The sequence below is a fragment of the Physeter macrocephalus genome, chromosome 19 (genome assembly GCF_002837175.3).
Source record: "Physeter macrocephalus isolate SW-GA chromosome 19, ASM283717v5, whole genome shotgun sequence".
Taxonomy (NCBI): domain Eukaryota; kingdom Metazoa; phylum Chordata; class Mammalia; order Artiodactyla; family Physeteridae; genus Physeter; species Physeter macrocephalus.
This window is the reverse complement of record NC_041232.1, coordinates 29,403,256-29,420,939: the sequence shown is the minus strand read 5'-3', so window position 1 is coordinate 29,420,939 and position 17,684 is coordinate 29,403,256. Positions and strand designations below refer to the sequence as shown.

At 40.3% G+C, this 17,684-nt stretch overlaps 1 protein-coding gene across 1 annotated transcript in view; it reads right to left on the bottom strand.

The window, feature by feature from the left end:
* The window catches only part of LAMA1 (laminin subunit alpha 1), a 145,655-nt gene that overhangs the window by 121,524 nt on the left and 6,447 nt on the right, over positions 1-17,684 (bottom strand). The window contains exons 2-3 of the mRNA XM_055080335.1: positions 10,290-10,460; positions 9,984-10,096 (exon numbers count right to left, since the gene is read on the bottom strand). Coding sequence (XP_054936310.1) covers positions 9,984-10,096; positions 10,290-10,460 — 284 coding nt within the window. The remainder of the gene's footprint in view (positions 1-9,983; positions 10,097-10,289; positions 10,461-17,684) is intronic.

Sequence of the window (17,684 nt, the reverse complement as noted above, 5' to 3'; positions counted from 1 at the left end):
TCCCAGGCACCTTTCCTCACTCCCAGCTCCTTTCCTCCACCTGGTCCTACATTCGGGTCATTTCTCTGATGCTCTGAGCTGCCCTTCCTATGTGTGTCCCATGCTTGCTCAGCTCCCCTGACCCCCATATCAGCCAGCAGAAGTGATCGGCTTACCTGCCTCTTTCCCCAGCTAGCCCAGAAGCCCCTGAGGACCACGGTCAGCCTTAAGCAACAATTTAAGTGCAGTGATGATACCAACATTTATATGGAACCTACGGTTTGTTGAATACTTTCCCTGGATGTCACTACTGTCTTGTTCATCAAGGAATCCTGAGACCCCTGCCATCAATAAGCAGACGTTATGAATTATTAAATATAGACAATGCTCTCAGATATGCTGGAATGGATCAGAAGATAATTCCTGGTTGTTAGGATCACAAGGGAGTTTTTTTAAACAATTCTTTCCTTATGTTAAAAAATTTCTGCTTCTGTATCAGAATAAAGGAAGTTCTATATAGAGAAAAGTTCCACTGAAGACATAAAAAGCACATGAGTTATTTTGAGGTATAGCAGAGGTATTCAGGAGCTACTTTGTTTTTTTACTTTGTTACAGCTTTCTTTTTAAAGATGAAGATGTTAGATGTTCCAATTTGAACACACTGCTAAGTAAAAAGCAGAAAAAAAAAAAAAAGCAAACACTAGAATGGATTCCAAAACGTATTTTTCAAAGAAAAATTTTTTCAGAAACTAAAACATCTTTTTTTTAGCTTTACTATAACAGGAAGAAATAATTCCAGAACAGACCTCCCTTTCTTTCCATAAATATACAAAAAGCTTTATTTTGAAGCCAAAACAGTTGGAGATATGAAAAGTATATTTTGACAGAGTCCTGCAAAACTCTCTTCACTTATTTCCCAGAACCCTCCCAAGGCAGATCTAAGAAGTCCTGTAGGGCAAGCAACACTGTAACAGTATGGCCAACACTCTGCCATTCAAAACAGAAAAAGAAAAAAGGGGGAAGGTTTGGTAAACTAAGTTGTGCTAACTGGAAAAATGGTTATGCTTGACTGTTTGGCAGACCACCGTTCCTGACAGACAAAGGATAAAGCTTAAAAATAAATCTTGCCAGGAAAGGAAGCTCCACATATGGCCTCAAATATTTTCATGTATTCAGCTCACTAGTCATTAACATTGAACAATTTAAGGTACAATATCTGTATTGCCACTTGGTCCTATAGCTCTTTACATCACCTAAAGGTAAAGGTATAGCCCCTAAAAGGTAAGCTATGGGAGACCAGCAGAGAGAAGCCTCTTTTCAGAAGTGTAAGGAGGCACTGGGGGGTTCAGACACGTCTCAAAGTCTTTACCCCTCTTCCTGTGGCAGGCTGGGGTTGCCTCATGCTTTCTCCACTTGAATCTTTGCCCACTTCAGAGACTGGAAGGTCCAAAGAGCACAGGGGAAGATGCTGTGTGACACTGAAGCCAGGTCTTAAAGGGATTCAACTTCTGCCTCTTTCTCTGGAACACTTGTGCTGGAGCCCTGAACTGCCCTATTCGCAATGCTGCCTTAGGGCCGCCATGCTGTGAGGAAGCCCCTAGCCCACAAGGAGAGTCCACACAGACAAGCCCTGAGACACATGAAGGGAGAGCCTTGGCCAGCCCTCAGCTGCCCCAGCGCCCCCTCCCCAGCAGCTGCACCCCAAGGACTGAAGCCTGAGATACAACCGCTCACAGTCAAGCCCTTCCTGAAACCTTGACCCCCAGAAACAAACCCAGAAAGATATAAGATGAATGTTGCTTTAAGCCATAAAGTTTGGCAGTGGTCTCTTACAAAGCAGTAGATAATTGGAAAAGCCGCTGTGTAGGAGAAAACAAAATGAGATAATAAAAATGTGAAAACAAAAGACAGACATATCTCTGAGACAAGCAGCTTCATGGAGAATAGGACGGAAAAGATAAAAATGGAGAAGAAGAATTTCGTGTGGCTTACTTCCAAATAGTAATGAAGGGCTTGATTTCTTCCAGTCTATTCATTTTGCCAAACAAATTCAAGAAAAATTTGAAATTGGTTGAGCCCAGTATGAAGTAATATAAAATTGAAATAAAATCATTTTGAATAAATACAAGTACACTGTCATGGTCATTTCTACCAGGGTTTCCAGGAACAATTTCTGCCTGAACTCTCTTAACAAACACCCAAGACTCATTTGTAATGAGAAGCTCCAATTTACATGCAACTCTTGTTCTAAAAGTCTTTCAAGATTTTCTGCCTTAAGAATGTGAAATTTGCCTGTTCTTTTTTTATTTATCATGCCAATGTGCTTAGCAAACACTTTACATATGGACAATACAATAATAAACCTCAATCCAGCTCTGGCCAATTTTTCAGAAATTTTTTGGGGAAAAAAAACAACAGCAGACGTCCAGATTAATGAGGTTTTATAAAACCCAGCAAACAAGCAGCTTTTGTCTAAAGGTTTGAATAAAACAAAGGCCCTTCTGTGATTATGTGCCCACAACAAAGTGTTACTTCCTAATTAAACCTACACAGAGTATAAAGCACTGCTTCAAAAAAGCAGCCTTTATTTTCAATGCCATGGGAAACGTTTCCTTTTTTACGAAACACACTTTGTCTTCTAAAGGGACATTACACATTTTTACTCACAAATCTGACCACTCCCAGTGAACATTCTGCCGAGGTTTAAACATTTTAAAAAGGAGATTACTAAACACTGACTCATTTTCCTGCTTCTTGGCCAAAAATCACATGTTAGAGAGCACCCAGATTTACCATGAGAGAAGCGTTGATACTCTGCCCCATTCCCAGGGGAGAGGACCCCACTGAGTGACAATGAAAACAGGGGTTTAGGAAGAACCCAGACACTCCAAAATCAGGAGGAAATTGTCAGAACTCCTGCCAGTCTCCCCAGGAAATCGTCACAGAAAGAGAAACAATGATAGGAGACCAGGAACAAATGAGGTGAGACTGTGTGGGTGGCGTGGAAGGAACCAGAAGTCGTGGTGTCCAGCCCCAGTTGCAGCAAGTACAGCCATGTGACACTGGGCAAACCAGTGGACCACTCTGCGCTGCCACTTCCTCACCTGCAAAGAGGGGGCCGTCTCCTCTCCAGGATTGTTGGAGATGAAGTAACATGGATGAGAAAAAAATGCTGTAGAGTCTATAACCTATACCTATATAGATACCTATATATATGTATATAGACACACATATGCATAGCATATGAATATACAATATATAGGTTGAGTGTTCATATACATATGTAGATTCTATATGCTACGTAGATAATATACTGTATATATTCTATATATTATATTACTAAATTCTATATTTTTCTAAATTCTATAATATTAAATTCTATATATTATATATAGATTCCTATACATATACACGATATATATGAATATATGTATAGATTCCTATACACAACAGGCAATGAACATTTCTTTTGAAAGGGATACTCAAAACTAAACAGAAACTTGCCATATGGGCCTTGAAAATGATTTGTATGCACTGCACTCCTTCACTGGCATGCAATCCTTTTTCACTGAAACCTCAAGTTATTACCCATAACAGAAAAGCAACCAACATGTCAGGCGTGGGAGCTATTATGCAAATCATGGATAAGCCATAGAGTAGGATGTTAACGCAGCTTTAAAATTATTAATAATGATTTTAGTTATATTGGGAAATGATCATGCTATAAAGTTAAATAAAACATCAGGACACAAACTTATTTGTCACAAACCTCAGCCGGAAGGATGATATCGTCCAAGAATGCAGACAGGGATGAGTTCTACCCTTGAATCACTTCAACTAAGGCTCAGTTCTGCCATTTGTCAAAAGGAGATAATGCAGAACCAAACTCATAGTGTGATTACGAGGGTTCCATGAGCTAGTCCAGTGCAAGGGTTCTGCAGAAAGCCTGGCCTGCAGGAGTATGGAATAAACAGCAGCCCTATGACTGCATTATTAATTTAAATACATAGACATGCATGCAAAAGTCTAAAAGCAAGTAGACTGATGTTGTTGGTGGTCGTGTCAGAGTGAAGGGAATGACAGGTTTTTCTGTCTCTTTACATTTATCTGTACCTTCCAGTTTTTCTACAGTGAGCCTATATTACTTCCCTAATTAAGAAAAAACAAGAATTATTGACTTATGAGTTTATTTTCCGGAAATCTGCATAATTGCACTTCTTAGCTAACCCTATTAGCTAACTCTAATTAGACTGTATCTTGCTTAATGTTTCCCATGTAATACCTGAAGATTTTTAGGACTCCTAAGTCATTTGTGGACTACCAGTGTGACGGGGGAAAGGAAACTCATATTTTTTCTAAGGAATTTGTCAGGTGCTCAACCAGGAACCCTCCTTCATTTTTTTTTTTTAAATTGAAGTACAGTTGATTTACAATGTTGTATCAGTTTCAGGTATAGAGCAACGTGGTTCAGTTTCATATGTTTATTCTTTGTCAGATTCTTTTCCATTAAGTTATTATAAGACATTGAATATAGTTTCCTGTGCTATACAGTAGGTCCTTGCTGCTTATCCATTTTAAATAGAGTAGTGTTGCATTTTACTTTGTAAGTTGTCCGAAAGCATAGCACCCAATCACCCTTGACACATCTCCGTCACGATGCCACACGACCAAAAAGGAATAATAAATAAATACATACAGAAATAAACAGAACTACTTCCACTTCCCCCACCACTGTCCTTAAAGTCACAGTGTCACCTACGGCAGCCTCTCAGCTGAGATCCCAGGACACCTAGTCTGTCCACGTATTAGAAGGCAGTCCATGATTCCGCCATGAGGATTATGAATTTTGCATTTTCATTCCGAAGTTAATCTAAAAACTTATAAAAGCATATTCTGAATCTGGCTGACCACCGTATAACAAAATTCTGACCCAGGATTTCAAGGCTGCTGATCTGTGTTCACGTCACTGCCCTGGCACAGTGATCGCCTACTGAGATGACAGTATTACTGCCGGTTGCAAAGTGACTGCAAATCCACCTGCTGTACTCTGCTTCTCAGGGTTTGAAGGCACTAGTGGGAGGCAGGGAGGCCAGAGGAGGGAGGCAGGGAGGCGGGAGGAGGGAGACTGGGAGGCTGGAGGCAGGGAGGCTGCAGGTAGGGAGGCTGGAGGAGGGAGGGAGGATTTTTCCCCTCTGTCTACTTGCTGTTCCGGTCAGTGTCCTTCGCCCAGCAGCAGCTGGCCACAGTCTTTGGCTTTCCGGAACTCCCCACATAAGCCTCCTCACCCCAGCTTAGAGGTGGGATGCTCTCCTGCAAGCCTCTAGCTGTGAGTAACCCCAATCGCCTCCCTTAGTTCCTCCTCAGTGGTTAACTCTGAGTTAGCTAGGCACTCTCTTTCCCAGTTCTCTCACACCGATTAACCAGTTCCTCCTACTAGACCTGTCCCTTTAAATAACTGCTGTGGTTTCTGTTTTCCTGATTGGACCCTGGCTGATAGAAAACAGCATGTATTTCACAGTAGTTTAACATTTTTTAATTGTGGTAAAATATATATAACATTAAAATGACCATTCCAGCCATCTTAAGTGCACAATTCAGTGGCATTAGGTACATTCACATTGTTGTGCAACCATCACCACCAACCGTTTCCAGAACCTCATCATCTTCCCAAACTGAAACTCTGCACCCATTAACACTCATTCCTCATTCCCCTCTGCTCAGCACCTGGCACTTTCTGCCTCCATAGATATGACTATTCTACGGACTGCATGTAAGTGGAATCATGCAGTATTTGTCCTTTTGTGTCTGGCTCATTTCACTTAACACATTTTCAAGGTTCATCCACGTTGTTCATATATCACAATTTGCTTCCTTTTTAAGGCAAAATAATCCATTCTATGTACAGACCACATTTCATTTATCGATTCACTGTTGATGGACACTTGGTTCCTTCCACCTTTCAGCTACTGTGAATAGGCTGCTATAACACATGGGTGTGCAAATATCATTTTGAATTCCTGCTTTCAATTCCTTTGGGGATATAGCTAGAAGTGGAATTGCTGGATCACATGGAAATTCTGTTTAACTTTTTGAGAAGCCACCATACTGTTTTCCATAGTGTTGCACCATTTTACACTCCCAACCAGCAATGCACAAGGGTTCCAATCTCTCCACACCCTCACCAACCTTTATTTTCTGTTTTTGATCATAGCCATGTTAATGGGTGTAAAGTGGTGTCTCATTGTGGATTTTCTTTTCTCTGATGATGAAAGATGTTGAACATCTTTTTATCTGCCCGGTGTCTTAAATTAGAGTATCTCAAACTGGAAATCCTTGAGTTCTTAAGTTGAGAAACTCTACCACAGGAATACATTTAAATGTGTTTAACAGAATATAATTAACAACTAAAAGAATGTTGACAATCACAAAATCCAAGATCTATCAAATGTGTATGCTCACTCTCTCAGAATGATTTCTTTAAAATTTTAAGTTATCACAAGAGATCCTGGGCTCGTGTCCATGATACCATGCTAAGCCATTGGACAATGAGCAACAGTTTATGACTGCACACCACACATGTATATGTTAGTTTTACATTTGTTAAAGTGACTCGTCAGTTTTATTTTTTTTCTGAAAACAAAACTACCGCACTCATTCAATTCCCACAGATTGTTTTCTTTTTAAGTAAGACACTGCTAGGTATCAGCGTAAATTCTAAAATATGGTGAATCGACGCAAGAAGTGAATAGCAGGAATTATTTTAAAGAAGTAAAGAAATAAATCTAATCGTTCCTCTTGTAATGTGTTACTAAAGCAAACACTCCGTAGTTAAATCTTATTGCAAACCCACAACATTTATGGACTTTCTGATAACACCACTTTTTATCTTGTCTTTAGTTTATCTTTCAGGTAACCAAACATTATATACAGAGGCTAAAATGCCATAATTTCTACAGCTGTCATCAACTAGAGAACAAAGAATGGTATCAATGTCTTTGGCATTTGCCAAAACAGAACGAAGCTGACTGATGTGGTCATAAAACCTCAGGGGTTGACATATTTGTTAAGTTACGTGAACACATTTACAACATGAAATTGTTGATTCCTGATAACACTGAGGTCTGCCTAATTTTACTTTAGAAACCTGTACTTCAGAGTTTACATTTTTATAGGAGTGAAACAAAGCAGTCAATGGGTTATTAGTTGATGGTCATCTTTTAATCAGGCTGTGAACCAAAAAAAGGAGGGGAGTGTGAAAATAAAGCACTGATTCACAGTGTGATTACACACTTGCTGCCTCACCTCTGTCGACGTCTGGGTGTGAAGTCAAGCCTCCATAAACATTAACAGGAACGGAAAAGGGAAGAGGAAGAAGAAAGGAGGAAGCAGACAGCTGTGGTCCCTGCCCTCATGGGGTGTATAATCTAGAAATTAACTAGCAGCTGGTGACTTGTTGGCCTGACAGGGGAATATGCAGACTTTGAGGACAGAAAAGTCATCAGAAGGTATAACCACGTTCTAGAGCTGAGTGTCAATGAGGCCCAGGAAACAAGGATGAGATGAGGAAGAAGGGAGCCATCCGGCTGTCAATACCTAAGCAGGACCCAAATATAGCCTCACCCCTCATGGGACAACCAGCTCTGGATGCAACAGAGCAGCCAGGATCGCCGACGGTGGGTTCTGGCCAAAAATATTTAACTGGAAAGTAATCAAGACTTTAGAGCTGAGTTTAGCTCATAAGAAATAGAGGGCATAAAGGAACATGTTAACAAAATCACAATGAAACCACCAGACAAATCCAGAATGTGGGATATTCTACAAGACAACTGGCCTCATCTATTCAAAAACTGAATATCATTTTTAAAATAGCAAGAGAGGACAATTCAGATTAGAAGAGATTTAACAAGCACATAACAGGCATCAAATGCAATGAGTGTTCCTTACTGATCCTGGTTTGAAAAAGAAAAATAAAAGCTATAAAAGACATTGGTGGCTAAATTGGGACAACTGGATATGGGTGGAGAAATAGTTACTAGGAAATTACTGTTAGTTTTGTTAGCTAATGGCCTGGTGCCTATTCAGAACAAATGTCCTATTTTCTGAAGATACAAAAAATCTTGTATTGGTCCAATGTCACCATGACTGCAATTCACTTGGAAAGTGTTCCCAAGATGAAACAAATGTGGCAAACTGCTTAAAAATTCCTGAATCTCGGGGATGGGTATGTGTGTGTCACAATAATACCGTTTTCTACATATTCAAAAATTTTCACAATAAAAAGGCTCAATAAATAAATATCTGAGAAAGGTTTGCTCAGCGATAATCATATTGCACTTTTTTAAAACTGAAAGCACAGTAGGAACTTTACGTTGTGTAAAAGGTAAAGAAAATTCTGAGTATTTTGTTATTTTAAATAATCTCAATTTAGAAGCGTATGTAAAAACACTAGAAAGTACTTAGAAGCCTATAATTCTGTGTGTAGGCTTGTGTTTGAATATGCCTTAAAGACCTAAAAGTGAGGCCCCCGAATTCCTCAAGCTGATTCAGTCCAACTTAAGGCAAAAAGATTTCCTGTTAGGAGAAGTCGAAATTGACAAATTGCAAGATAAACAACAGTTGAACATGGATTTGAAGTCTATTCGTAAAATGTCCAGCTGTTAATTTGGCCAAACTCAGGTAGTATGGCATTTATAATGATGAAAATGTTGTAGTTTTTCCCTTAAAGAAGGAAAATACATTGAAAAGATGATGAGAAAACCAACATTTCCTGCAGAAGCATCCTTACCACTGAAACAAAAACAAAAACCAGGGCAAAAAGGGGCTTTTTTTCTCTTTTCCTTCAGGCAGATTTGAAAATACAAAGGCATGACATATTAATTCAGAATTCGTGGCTGGAAACACCCAGAAGTATTATTTCACTTACGTTGATACTATGAACCTGAACTTTAAAAATGTCTTCTGAACTTCGCATTTTACTACCTCATTTACTGTTACGATTAGAGCTCAAAAGTTCCTTGTACATGAACAGACAAAGTATTGTCTTGTTTTCTACTTAAAATCCTACATATTTTTTAATGATCACTTATTCAAAGAATTATGACTCTTCATCATGAGAGCTCCAAAATTCCTATTTCCATGCTACAGTGCACATTTCAACTAGTTGTCTCTTTCAAGGATATTTCACATGACAGTGATGAATTCTAACCCAAGAGAAATGGAATGGACATAAATAAGAAGGCTATGCCATCACTTTTCTGGAGAACTGAAATCAGAAATTTGACAATAGCTACCACCTTTCTTTTTCATCCTTTCCACTCAGATTTCTTTCCTTCTCCTTCCCTTCCCCAGAAATATTTGGAGCAGCCAGAGCCCATATCATATTTCTCTCCATTCTCCTATGTGGTCTTAAAGCAAAGCAAGGGGATGCAAGTGGGGTCTGAGCCATTTAAACCCTGCCTTTCCCAGCTTGTGCTGAAGGCTTGCTCACAGCAGTAATGGACAACCCCAGGTACTCACAGCCCTCGCAGACAGTGTGACAGGGGTGAGGCAGTGTCCAGAGGTTTAAGACTATCTTCTTTTGTTTCCAAGCTTTGTTTTCTACGTAGAACCCTTTTACAACAGCTGCATAGCAGTAACAGCAAGATAACAAGCACAAAAGGCCGGAAATGCATGTGTTTTGTGACGCCACCTGCAGTGTGTGTGGACACCTGGGTACCGCCTGGCATGGCATCCTGAGCGGATGGATGATCAGCGTCCCGACATAGCTTCTAAGAACATCAGGCCACGTGGAAACACTCCACTCATCTCCCCAAGGATACCGGGGCATGATAAACGTGACAAGAAACGGTACCAAGGACAACTTCTGTGTCTCACTTAAATTCACTGGGTGGAAAAGCAGTGAGACCAGAATGTAAATATATTAAGAAACAAGTGGATTCCGGAAGCTCATGAGATTACAACCCAGCAACCCACAGGCATCCTTCAGTGGCTCTGGCCTTACCCACCTGTCTCAAGTCCAGAGTGACTGTGACCCAGTGGTACTCTCTCCCGTTTTGGATGCTGGGACTCTGCCACCAGTTATTCGTGCCATCGATGGCATTTGATATGGGATGGCGTTCTGTTGAAAGAAAAGAAAAACACGCAATGCTCTCAGCTTCTGGTTTAAGTTTTTTGACTTCTAGACTGTAAAATTAGTGGAAATGAACAGCGGTGAGGAGAACGCAGGTCTGCGGCTCCCTAACACAAGTCTCCAGTAGTCGGTTCGGAAGGTGTACATTTCCACGGGTCCTCCCGAAGGGGGCGCCACTTGCCTTTGGGGTTGGCACTGCTGCCGTCGCAGAGCCGGCACTGGGCGTTGCGCATGGCCCTCCTGGGCACGTGCTCCACCAGCTTGCAGTAGGTCTCCGGCCCCTTCTCCCCACAGGTCGCGTTGGTGCTGATGTAGGCATTGCTGGCAAGGTTGAGAATGGCAGGGAACAGCCCTGAAAGTCAAAAGGCACCAGATCAGCTCCGCCACTTGAAACCAAAAGGTCAGATCACTTCATCTCACTTTGCAAGCAAATCAGAAAGAGATGGTAAACTTACAGTTACCAAAGGGGAAAGGAAGGGAGAGGGATGAATTAGGAATTTGGGATGAACAGATACACACTACCGTATATAAAACAGAGAAACAATCAGGACCTACTGTATAGCACAGGGAACTCTACTCAATATCATATAATAACCTATAATGGAAAAGAATCTGAGAAAGAATATATCTATATATATATAACTGAATCACTTTACCTGAAACATTGTAAATCAACTATACTTCAATTAAAAAAAAAAAAAAAAGAAAGAAAGAAAGAGGGGAGCTCCCTGGTGGCCTAGTAGTTAGGATTTGGCGCTTTTACTGCCATGGCCCGGGTACAATCCCTGGTTGGGGAACTGAGACCCCACAAGCCGCGCGATGCAGCCAAAAAAAAAAAAAAAATTAATTTAAAAAAATAAAATAATAAAGAAAAAAAAGAAAGAAAAAGATGGTAAGTTCACATGCTGAGTGGAGGGAGCCCTATAGGAAAGCAGTATATATGTCCATTTGATTTACATGAAATTCTAGGACAAGCAAAACTCATCTATAGGAAAAACCGAACAGCAGTTGCAAAGGATGGGGACTAACCATGAAGGGACTGGAGGGAATTTTGTGGGGTTGGGCTCCATTCTCTACCTGATAAAGGTTTGCATTGCACAGGCACACGCAGGTGTGAAAAAATCACAGAATGCACAAGGTTTGGGTAGATTTGTGTATTCCGCTATAGGTTGATGCGACCTCAAAAAATAAAAAAGTCATTAAAAAATTTTTTTAAAGAGTCATAAAAATATTGATGCAAATGCTGAACAGTTTAGGAGCAAAGTATACTTAGGTCTTTAACTCACTTGGAAATGCATCAAAAAATTAAGCTGGATTGAAGGGTAGAGATGGATACATGGACGGACAGGTGAGGAAGAGAGTAGGTAAATGTTCATTGCAGAATCTAGGTAGGAGCATAGATGTTCACTATACAGTTCTTTCCACTTTTCTGACTGAAAATGTTCATAATAAAATGTTGGGAAAGTAGGTTTTAAGACAAGGTTCAAATGACCCAAAACCCGTATTTGCCACTGAAATTCAAGCAACTTTCACTTAGGACATCCATCCTGTGTTCACTTTGTTCCAGGTGCCTCTGCTAGTACTTATGAGGTCTTTCCTATGATTATCTAGGATTTCTCTCTCTTTGCTTTCTTTACTGCCTGTTTGCTTTGGTGAAGAAAACATTAGAAAACAAAGATCCAGTTTTCAAAATTCTCTTCAAGTCAGTATGAATCTCTGTCTTTGTATAATCTCTTTGTCTCCAGAGATTTTTATCTTTAAGCAGCTGATCCAAACTCTTCAGAAAACAACCTTTGAATGACTGTGAGAAAAATAACTCCATTAGGTTCTTTAGAGATTTGACTTTATCTTGGTAAAGAGGATCATAGCAGTGAAGATTCTATAAAGTTCTAGAAAGAATGGGGCAAGTGATACAGAAGAGGTGTTCTTCACGAACGGATGTTGTGAACTCACGTAGTGTGAGGAGGAGGGGTTTCAGTTAAGTGGGCTTCCTCTAATTTACCAGAACTTGACTCATGGTCACAGAAGATAAACTTTTCTTTATAAAGGGCATAGTCAATATTATTTCTAAAATATTTCTTTTCCAGTGAAATTTGAAAAAGCACAATATAATTTTAGTAATCTAGAAGGAATTCATGTATTTAATTTTTATTTTTTAGGTACTGCTTAATATTTTCAATGACCTTTTCTTTTTTTTTTTTCCTTTGGCCATGCCTCATGGCTTGTGGGATGTGGGATCTCAGTTCCCCAACCAGCAGCTGAACCCAGGCCCTCAGCAGTGAGAACGCGGAGTCCTAACCATTGGACCGCCAGGGAGTTCCCAACCTTTTCTATTACAAATATTTTAATAATTTAAATTATAAAATAAAAATGGTTATTTTTATGAGTTGCTATATTAAAAAAAAACTCACCAGGCATCTATTAAAAAAATAACTTATGGTTCAGTCAAAATAAAAAGGAATATAAATAGAAAAAAAAAAAAACTTATTAGGTAGTCTTCCAAAGATTTTCCACATAAAACAGAGCTACCTATTAGCAGTTCTATCCAAATCAATAGACCCTTAGCCTCTCAATAGAAAATAGTTATGGAATATTGTATTCTAGAGCACTACTCTTAATTTTGAAACATAACACAGACTTACATCATATAAAGTTTTAATATGTTGTATATTTTTTTGTTTTTAACTTAAAGTTGGTCATTTTTATCATATTCTTTTAAAGGGATTTCTTTGTTTAAAAGTCTTTATGAAAAAACAGATGCACCTTTACATTTAATTATGCAGGTCCCCAAATTATTATTTTTCTCAACCAGTAGTTTAGACACTTACATTTTAGGCAATGATCTAGCTCCTAAAGCGACATGTAATTCTTGGGAGTGGTACTTACATGGGGGGAGTAGCTGATATTTATTCTGTTTGGTACCAAGGTAAATATTAATTTTAATAACTGTGGTGTTACATCCAAATAGCTGCAGTGGTGTTTTCCGGGCTCTGGATCACGTCTATGCATTTCGATTTGCAGTGCAATCAACTCTACCCCTTCCCTTCTCACAGACTAGCCAAGCAAGGAGAAGAAAAAAGGTCACAGGAACTAATTTAACAATGCATTTCTCTATCAACAAATCCTTTACCAGTTAACTAAAAAAATGTTCCCACTTTCTTTTTTTCTCCCCCTCCAGTTGCTGGACATCAAGAGAACAGCCCACTTCCTGCTCGGGGCTCCCCCCACCCCGACCTGCAAGGGCCTTGAGTTATTGGGGAGGTGGAGGGTGAAGGGGGCGGGGGTCAGGAGGGCACCTGCCTCTCTACTCAGGAGCCTGTGCTCTGAGTCACTGAGAAAAAGAAGGTTAAACCTTGTGAACATCAACATAACATAACTTTGGTGAATAATATCTCGATTGTAGGAATCAGGTAGGTCTTACACTAGACAGGTTTTAAAGCACTTCCACACTTCCTTACCTGGCTGGTATTCCAAAAACACTTTTAATAAAAAGAAAGATAAGTCCCTTCGTTAACATGGTTGTATAGAAACACCTTGAACTGACTAATTTCTAAAATCTATAGGGTTGCCTTTCACTAAAACTAAATCTTTCTTCTCAGATAAGCTCATATTTGGAAAAATAATATTCACTAAAAATTATTCCTTACCTATTATTACATTTGCTCTCACTTCACAGTTCTAGAATAATTATTATTCCTTGTTGCATATGACCACAGCTGCTAAAATATGAAAGTTGGAAATCTGTACTGGAGGAAGCCTGTTTGAAGAAGAATTTTTAAAAATTCCTCAGGTTGCTGACTCTTTTCAGAGACTACTGAAATATTTCAATAAAGGGCAACTGACGTGAGCTTCAGGTAGGAGGAGAAATAGGAAATCAAAAGGTCGGAAAGGTCATTGGGATCAAGAACCTGCCAAGAACAAAAGTTCGGCTTTACACGTGAAAATCAAAGGCAGAACGAGGTCTGCAGCAGCCACACGTGACACAGTTTCCCATCCCTTGGCCGTGCACTTAATATATTAGATGACTATACATTTTTGTTGAGAGACATTATTTACTTTAGTTGGTGTTAACTGTGATTTGTACTTTTGCCCCCATTCGGGACACACAATGGAATCATTTTTTCCACCCCTATACTTATCCAGTAGCTAAAGACTTCATGACACCAAACTCCACTGAGCATGAAATAAATTCCTTCTCACTCGTTTCTTTTCTTTTTTAAACCCCTTTATTCACAGTCTGGGTCCACGTGGCCTTCTTAAATGCATTTTAGGACCACTTTCATCTACTGGAAAGGCCCTCATTAATAGTAGGTGAAAACTACCATGAAACTGAGGGCAAAAAATGCTACTACACATGATTAGCACAGTTTTTAGCTGAGATACTTCCCACATTGAATAATTCGTTTTTAAAAGTTTCTGGGCTTTTTCCCAGCAAAAATTATTTTTGCTATCTTAAAAATAGGGTATCTAAAATACTGACTAGCGCCAAGGTGCACGGCTCACTGCAGCAATTTCTTTATCAATATTTCTCAAATGATTCAGGGCCAACCGTTCGTGGCCTTAATGCATTTTGGGTGTAAGAGAAGCATGAGTTTTTTCTAATGAGTTTTTTTTTTTTCTTTTTTTGGAAAAAAAAATTTGGGGGTTCTACCAAATGTTATATTTGTCTAATCCATACTCAGAGTCATTGTGATATTCTGAAAAGAAAATGATTTGCAATTCTAAGGTAATCTGGGAAAATATGTTCAGATCGTTTTTAATGGCATATTTAATATCTAACCTGGAGGCATCCAGGCTTAAAATGGACTGTCCATTCTAATCATGGGTTTACTAACACCTCTATTAGAATCACTAGTGCCTGTAACAGAAGCTTTGGGTAAGAAGTGAGCATGTGGGATTTTGAGTCAGAAAGCCCTTGGCTTGAATTCCGGGTCTACCAGTTGCCTGCTGAGGGCTTCCCCTCTCAGTCTCCTTGTCTGTGTAAGGAGAAGCACTATGTCCAGGAATCTTTTTGAGCATTAAATGAGATTGTGTCATAAAGGGCCTAATACAATGTATGAAGGGCTCAATAAATAATTGCTATGATTATTTTCATATTATCAGTGGATATCACTAATACAAATATAATTAGACTTTCATGGTTATATTTCATCTATTAGAGTCTCTGTATCTCTGATTAAATTTTAGATGAAGTAGTTGGTTTGCATTTAAGGGTCACCACGTACGAAAAGGATCTACCTTTAAAGAGAAGGACCATGCAGCCCAGAAAGCTGTGCATCACGAAAGAGGCGTGGAGGGAACTCAGACCCTCGGGTCACCCCACCCTCCTCCAAGGCAGGGGGTCCCTGCACAGAAGGCTGAGCAGGAACGTTCCCCTGACTCACTCATCCCATCCCACCCTCCGGCCCCTCTCTCTCCTCTTTTCCTTCTTATTATTCTTTCTGTTGTTGCCTTTGCAACACTGTGTAGTTGGATCCGAGTTAAACGTACATTTTTAAACAGCGATCTCCTCCTCTCATTTTTCTGTAAGCTGACAGGGAAGGCATCTCTGGGCTGACATTTGAGCAGCTGCCTCAAAAATAAGAAGGGACTAGCCACGCAGGGGTAGCACTATCGTTTACCACATTTGGCTTTCTTTGTATTCTCCTTGCATTAAAAACCCCTTTGTCAAAGGGGTCCACTGGCACCAAAAGGTCAAGAACCCAGGCAGGGAAAGCACTTCGGCTAAAGTGCTGGGAGCCAGGAGTTCATGGCGTAGGTGACTCTGTAAGTCTGCTTTCCCACCTTCTCTGCCACGAACCTAGCTCATCCCTGGACAAGGGCAGCCAGGAGGCCCCCGACGTTTTGATCCAGGTGGATTGTGAAGGTGAGAGGGGCTTGGACCAAGGCAGGAGTTAATGTCCTGCTCAGGTGAAGTCCTCAGCCACCTGACCAGGTGGCCTGGAGAAGCAGCTGCCTCCAGCTCAGGGGCCCTAAGTGGAAAATGAGTCCTTAATGCCAACTAGGTCGCGGGACCAGAAGACGAGATGCCTTGAGGAAACTAATGAAAACCTTCCCTCTCTCCCAGGGAATACAATCACCCTCATGAGATGTAGGTTATCATCTGATTTCCCATATTTGGCACACGAGCATATTTTCAGGGCACACTCTCTGTGGATGTTGAGGACCACACATGAAAGGAGATAGAGGCAGAGACAAAGGAACATTTAAACTGAAATTACTTACAGTAATGCATCCCAAATCCTAAGATAGGTTCAGGAGGCTCTTTACAAGCTGTGGCACAATTCATCTTAGCTCAAACTTTTCTTCCCAGAAAACAATACAAATATACCTGTATATTATGAAGTAGGTGTATTTGAAAAATATTATAAATGAAACTGTTTTCCCACTTTTACTTCTGATTGATCAGCCATTGACAGCGGCTTCTGACCATAAGGGATTCCTTATTCCTGTTCCTTTCCCACAAGAAACCTACAACCAACATTTTGCCAAACAGAACTACACCATGTAAAGACATTCTATTTCAAGCTATTTATTATAAATTAAAATCACTTTAATCATTACTAAATGATCTTGTTTTGCTTATCAAATGCCAATATTTTCAGAATGTTGAAACAATAAAACATCGACACTAAAGTTGAAATAGATGAAAGTTTTGCTTGCTTCGTGTCAAACAGGGCTTCTGTTTCCAAGGAGAATTCTGCAAAACTTACCAGTTATTTTATTTCTCAGAAATCTACCACTTGGGAGCACTTGTGAAGGAAAGTGACTTGAGTCCCCTGTGGGCTGTAGCGGACCCCTTTCAGCCAAGACAGAGAATGAATGGCCCCTCCCCCCACCCCCCAAAAAAAGCAAATACTTGGTTTTTGGACGAAACCAATTTAATCATTGATGGCTGTTAGTAAAAGAAAAAGCTTTAAAATATTCTAGAGATTCCAAGGCCCTTTCCAGCACAGTTTAAAAAAAAAGATGGGAGAGAGAGAGAGAAAGACCCCACAGGAACTTGAGGGAGAAGGTCAAATCCCAGCTCCTGGGAGTTTGGCATTTAACACCCTTGACTTCTTTTCTCACACGGGAAGATGAAAAGAAATTTAATCTCAGAAAACCCAGATGGGGTGGTGGGCAAAAGGCCTTGGAAGGGTTTTGCCAGAGTCCATTTCCATAGCGATGGGCTCGAGGTGTCCTTGACAAAGACAGAGGTTTTCACTGTAAGATAAACAAGCTATGAGGACCTAGGCCTGAATACTGTCTGTAGAAAAGAACACCTTATCAAGACCGCCTCCTCCTGCCACAAAGGTTCCTTAATGCTTATATTTGATGACACTGTGGGTTTTGACTCAACACCCAAGTTTAGTTGCAGAGACCCTAACTACAATTCATCCATCAAGAGGTTTTCTCTTTTGTTGCCACAAAACTGAAATTTAAGGGCAACAGTTAAAAAGCTCTACAGGAAGGCTTCCCTGGTGGCACAGTGGTTGAGAGTCTGCCTGCCGATGCAGCGGACACGGGTTCGTGCCCCAGTCCGGGAAGATCCCACATGCCGCGGAGCGGCTGGGCCCGTGAGCCATGGCCGCTG